Source organism: Giraffa tippelskirchi, chromosome 10 (genome assembly GCF_054371585.1).
Source record: "Giraffa tippelskirchi isolate mGirTip1 chromosome 10, T2T-mGirTip1v1.2.pri, whole genome shotgun sequence".
NCBI classification, from domain to species: domain Eukaryota; kingdom Metazoa; phylum Chordata; class Mammalia; order Artiodactyla; family Giraffidae; genus Giraffa; species Giraffa tippelskirchi.
The window spans coordinates 131,400,414-131,404,527 of NC_137284.1; the positions used below are offsets into that span (position 1 = coordinate 131,400,414).

At 41.4% G+C, this 4,114-nt stretch overlaps 1 protein-coding gene across 1 annotated transcript; it reads right to left on the reverse strand.

Moving 5' to 3' along the window:
• Nucleotides 1–2,864: 2,864 nt before the first annotated feature.
• On the reverse strand, nucleotides 2,865–3,770 carry TAS2R16 (taste 2 receptor member 16). The gene has a single exon (XM_081532903.1). It carries the CDS (start codon nucleotides 3,768–3,770, stop codon nucleotides 2,865–2,867), a length of 906 nt encoding a protein of 301 aa, XP_081389029.1.
• Nucleotides 3,771–4,114: the final 344 nt, after the last annotated feature.

Here is a 4,114-nt window from a genome sequence, read left to right on the forward strand (position 1 = left end):
CTAGACAAGGACACTGATGCACACAAATGTTGAAACCCTCAACAAAATATAAGCAAATCAAGTTCATCAGTACATTGAATGGATCAAACACCACAATGAAGAGGAATTTATCCCCAGGATACAAGGATGATTCAGCATGCACAAATCAATAAATGTGATATTAATAGAATGAAAGATAAAATCAAATGATCACCTCAGAAGGTGCTATGAATAATGAGTGTTACATGGGATAGACTGCTTACAAGTTGGATAATACAGATACACAGCCCACTGGTGACTTCATCTCATATCTAGCTAACTCAAGCTCTCAACGGTATACTTGTTCTTCCTCCAAACACCTCTGTTATTCTTTGTAAAGTATCTCCCTTTTAAATCCTAACCATCTTTTTCCAAATTAAAACTCTTCAAGCCTTTAAAACTTACCTCTTGGTTTCCATCCCTTTTCCTTTAATTCTTAGGTCTGGTATTAGCCAGCAGTATGAACTTAGGTAATTCACATGACTTTTGTAGTTTTGTTTTCCAGGATTGTTTTCCATGACCTACCTTATCCAGTTGAAAATGATTAAATACATGTGGAAACTCTTTGTGAACTATTAGGTGCCGCAATGATAAGGGGAGGTTGTTATTTCTGTGTCTTCATTTTATTTTATTAATTTCTGGATCCCTTCCACTGGCTCTTATATCCCTGCCTCATGCTTTTCCCGGATACGTTTTCCATTGCACCTTCCTCCGAAGAAGACAATGAAAGTATTACAGATATTTAACAGCTTCTAGAAGAATATCTGTGTATTTGATAGTTGGGAGCAGAGGGAAAAGGCTTTTATTTTGTCCATTTTCTCTATTTACACATATGTGAGGAATACAGTTTCTGTTTCTTTCAACTTTCTGAGACTTTAGAACATGCAATATGTGGATACAAATGGCCAATAGCAATCACTCAAATTTTAGTTGCTTTTTTGTCCCACTTGTTCTGGCAGGCTCCCAAACTCTAGCAACACACCAGCCCACCAGTCTCCTAAGCATTCTTGGGGGTCTCTGATCAGATAACACAAAGTTGATTTCTACCTTCTACTTTTCTTTTTTCTACCCAGTGCCATTTCATCTAATTATGACTCTGCTCAATTGACATTACTGCATTCACTGGGTTCTGTCCCACTTTCCACTACTTGAACCACTGGGCCTTGGGAAATGCCAAATGCAACAGCAGAAATGTCACTGAGATATATTAGATGGAACAGAGTCTTTGGAAAAAGTTCTTTCGATTTGTACTCATATTTCACACCCTTGGTTTCAAATATGAATTCAAGAGATGACGAGACAAATCAGAGTGATAGACCCAAGACCATATAAGAATTTCCATTTGCTTCCAGGACTAAGCGTTCTTTTGCAGTCAAACTTGAGATACCTGCTTTCTTAAGTCTTCTCATGGCAGAACCAGAAGTTCAGTTCACCAGACGTCCCTAATATATATGAGGTGAACAAAGTGTATTCTTAACTTTGGCATCAGAAAGCTTTAAGAGATGAAGTTGCCCTTAGGAACAATACCTGGATAAGTGCTGGAGCTTATGGAAGCTGAGACTCAAAGGTCTGTGAGCTGGCAGTTACTAAGACATTTTGTTGCTGGTGGGTAAGGGTGGAGAGGAAAGAAAGAAGGAGAGAGATGCCATGAGGATAAGGTAGGACTTGGTCCTACAAAGATAAGAGTATGAGAGAAACCTGTGGGATTGGGGAAGCTGAAAAGGACTTAAGTCCTAAAGGTGATTTTAACTAGATTCCTGTGTGGTTCCTATATTCTTGTCCATTTGGAAAGAAGTTTAGACTGTCAGAGAGCAAAGAAGATTATAGAAGGCATAAGCCAATGTCACTCAGATTTTATGAAGAGGAGTTCCAGCTGACATCTGAGTTATGCGTGGAAGAAAACCAGCTAAGCCTCAATCTGGGAATATTTCTAGAAATTTCATTCCATTTTGTAGTACACTGAAGAGGCAAGAATCCAGCCAATGGAAACTGTGTGTGTGTGTGTGTGTGTGTATGTGTGCAAGTGTGTGTGTGCTTAGTCGCTCAGTCGTGTCTGACTCTTTGTGACCCCATGGACTGTAGCCTGCCAGACTCCTCTATCCACAGAATTTTATAGGCAAGAAGACTTGAATTGGTTGCTGTTTCCTATGCCAGGGAATCAGCTGGTCAAATTAAATTGCCAATATTTGAACAGATTCCGGGATGAACCTAGGTTGTGTTGGTCATCTCCTTTTCTGAGGAAAGTGTAATGTCTTAGCAAATGAAAATGAAAGGGTTAAAATTTGACTTGAGTGTTAAAAGCATAAAGGCACTGTATTTGGAAGAGACACAAATAAGGAAAATCATATTATAGGATAAAAGTTCAGAAGCAGCAGAGAGATATTCAAGATCTCTTCTTGACTAAAGTAGGGAAAGCAAATTAAGGGCTTAGTATGGAGAACATTCAGGGTATGGGCAATAAATTCGTATAGGGAAGGGACTCATATTAGTATATGAAGAATTGGCAGTCATAGAATAGGTCAAATAAAAACAAGATGGGGACTCCATGATTTCAAGTCTCTTGTGTTGAATATACTGGGAGAAGGATCCCAGAGATAGAGAGCTGGAGGAAGTCATGAGAGAGTTCGCACCAACCTGGAGACTGCGGACGGCAGAAGGAAGCAGTGGGATAGAACAGAAGGGATTGGTTGTTTGGGGATAGATGGCTGTGGGCAAAGAGAATGAGGCTGACGTTCATGGTTTCTCATTGTCACACAGGGGATTGTCAAAATCCTGCCAGTTTGGTTATTGGTATTAGTTGTATCAGTGCAAAAGCTCATTTGCCCAGAGGTCTTGTCCCCTATGCCTCAGGCAGCTTCTAGGCTCCAGCACCTTGCCTTTAAAGCTCTTTTCAGTTTGGCACTGCTCAGCATTAGTAAAGTAGAATGAATAGAGACTAATGCATAGATGATAGCTTCCCAGGCCCAGAACCAGGACTCTTTATTAAATAGGACATCCAAGATGGAGAGGAGCACGATCAGAAAATAAAAGGTGAACAAGATGAGGAAGATGGCAAGAGATCTCAGGGCAGCAGAGTGAGCTTCCAGGCTGAAGTTGGAGGGGCCCGTGTGAAGGTCTTTCATCTGCTTCAGATGTCGGGATAATAAGGCCATGAGCAAGACTGTGGAGGCCAGGAACAGGAGGAAAGGTATAACCAACACAGCTGCTTTCTGCAGTGTGGAAAAATCCCACAGGAATGCCTCAAGTCTCTCAAGCATGGTGCTGTTTCTAGAGAAATGCTTCATGGAGATTAATTGAATATTGAGGTAATAATTAGTAGCTGAAAAGATGGTAGACACACATGAAACCAGCAGAGAGCCCAGCAACAGCCGAGGAACCAATCTCACAATTCTCCACTTCAGCCAGAGGAAGACGGGGTGGCTGAGGAAGGAGACTTTGACACAGTAGAAGACAGCAAGCAAGCTGGTCAACCAGAAAGAAAGGATGTTAGTAAATTCCCAGACGATCCCAAAATACCAAAAATTGTAATTAGGGTGGAAGTGGGAGCCAAAGTTGTACAGCATCGATGACCACAGTTGACAGAAGCGACAGATGCCCAGGCTGGTGAGAATCATGTCCACAGGTGGCAGCCTTTGAGCCTGCACCCACTCTCTGCCCAGCGCTATGACAATCAGGCTGCTTTGCCCAGTTATTGTCAAGAACTCGAGCATATAGATGATCATGAAGAAGACAGAGAGTTGGCTGGTTATCATCCTTCTATTCCAAAGAAACTCCCTGGGCATGTACTCAGAATCTCTGCCACAGTTTCCAGTTTGGGACCAGGTTGCTGGCCCCATTAGTGTTTCATGCAAGAAAATACCTCCCTCCTGATGCAAATTTTCCCTGGCTTATTTTTGACTTTGCCATTTTCCTAGCTGCACGATTTGCTTATGCTTTGCTTGCTGGTTTGTTATCAGGCCTGGATGCAGGGAAATGTGGTTGGAATGTGGACTCTTGCTTCTGAGGTGATTTGATTATTCCAATATAAGACATCCCTATTTCATAAACATGCTGTTTATATCTTCTGAGGTGTCTTTAGTTTATTTCTCCATCATTT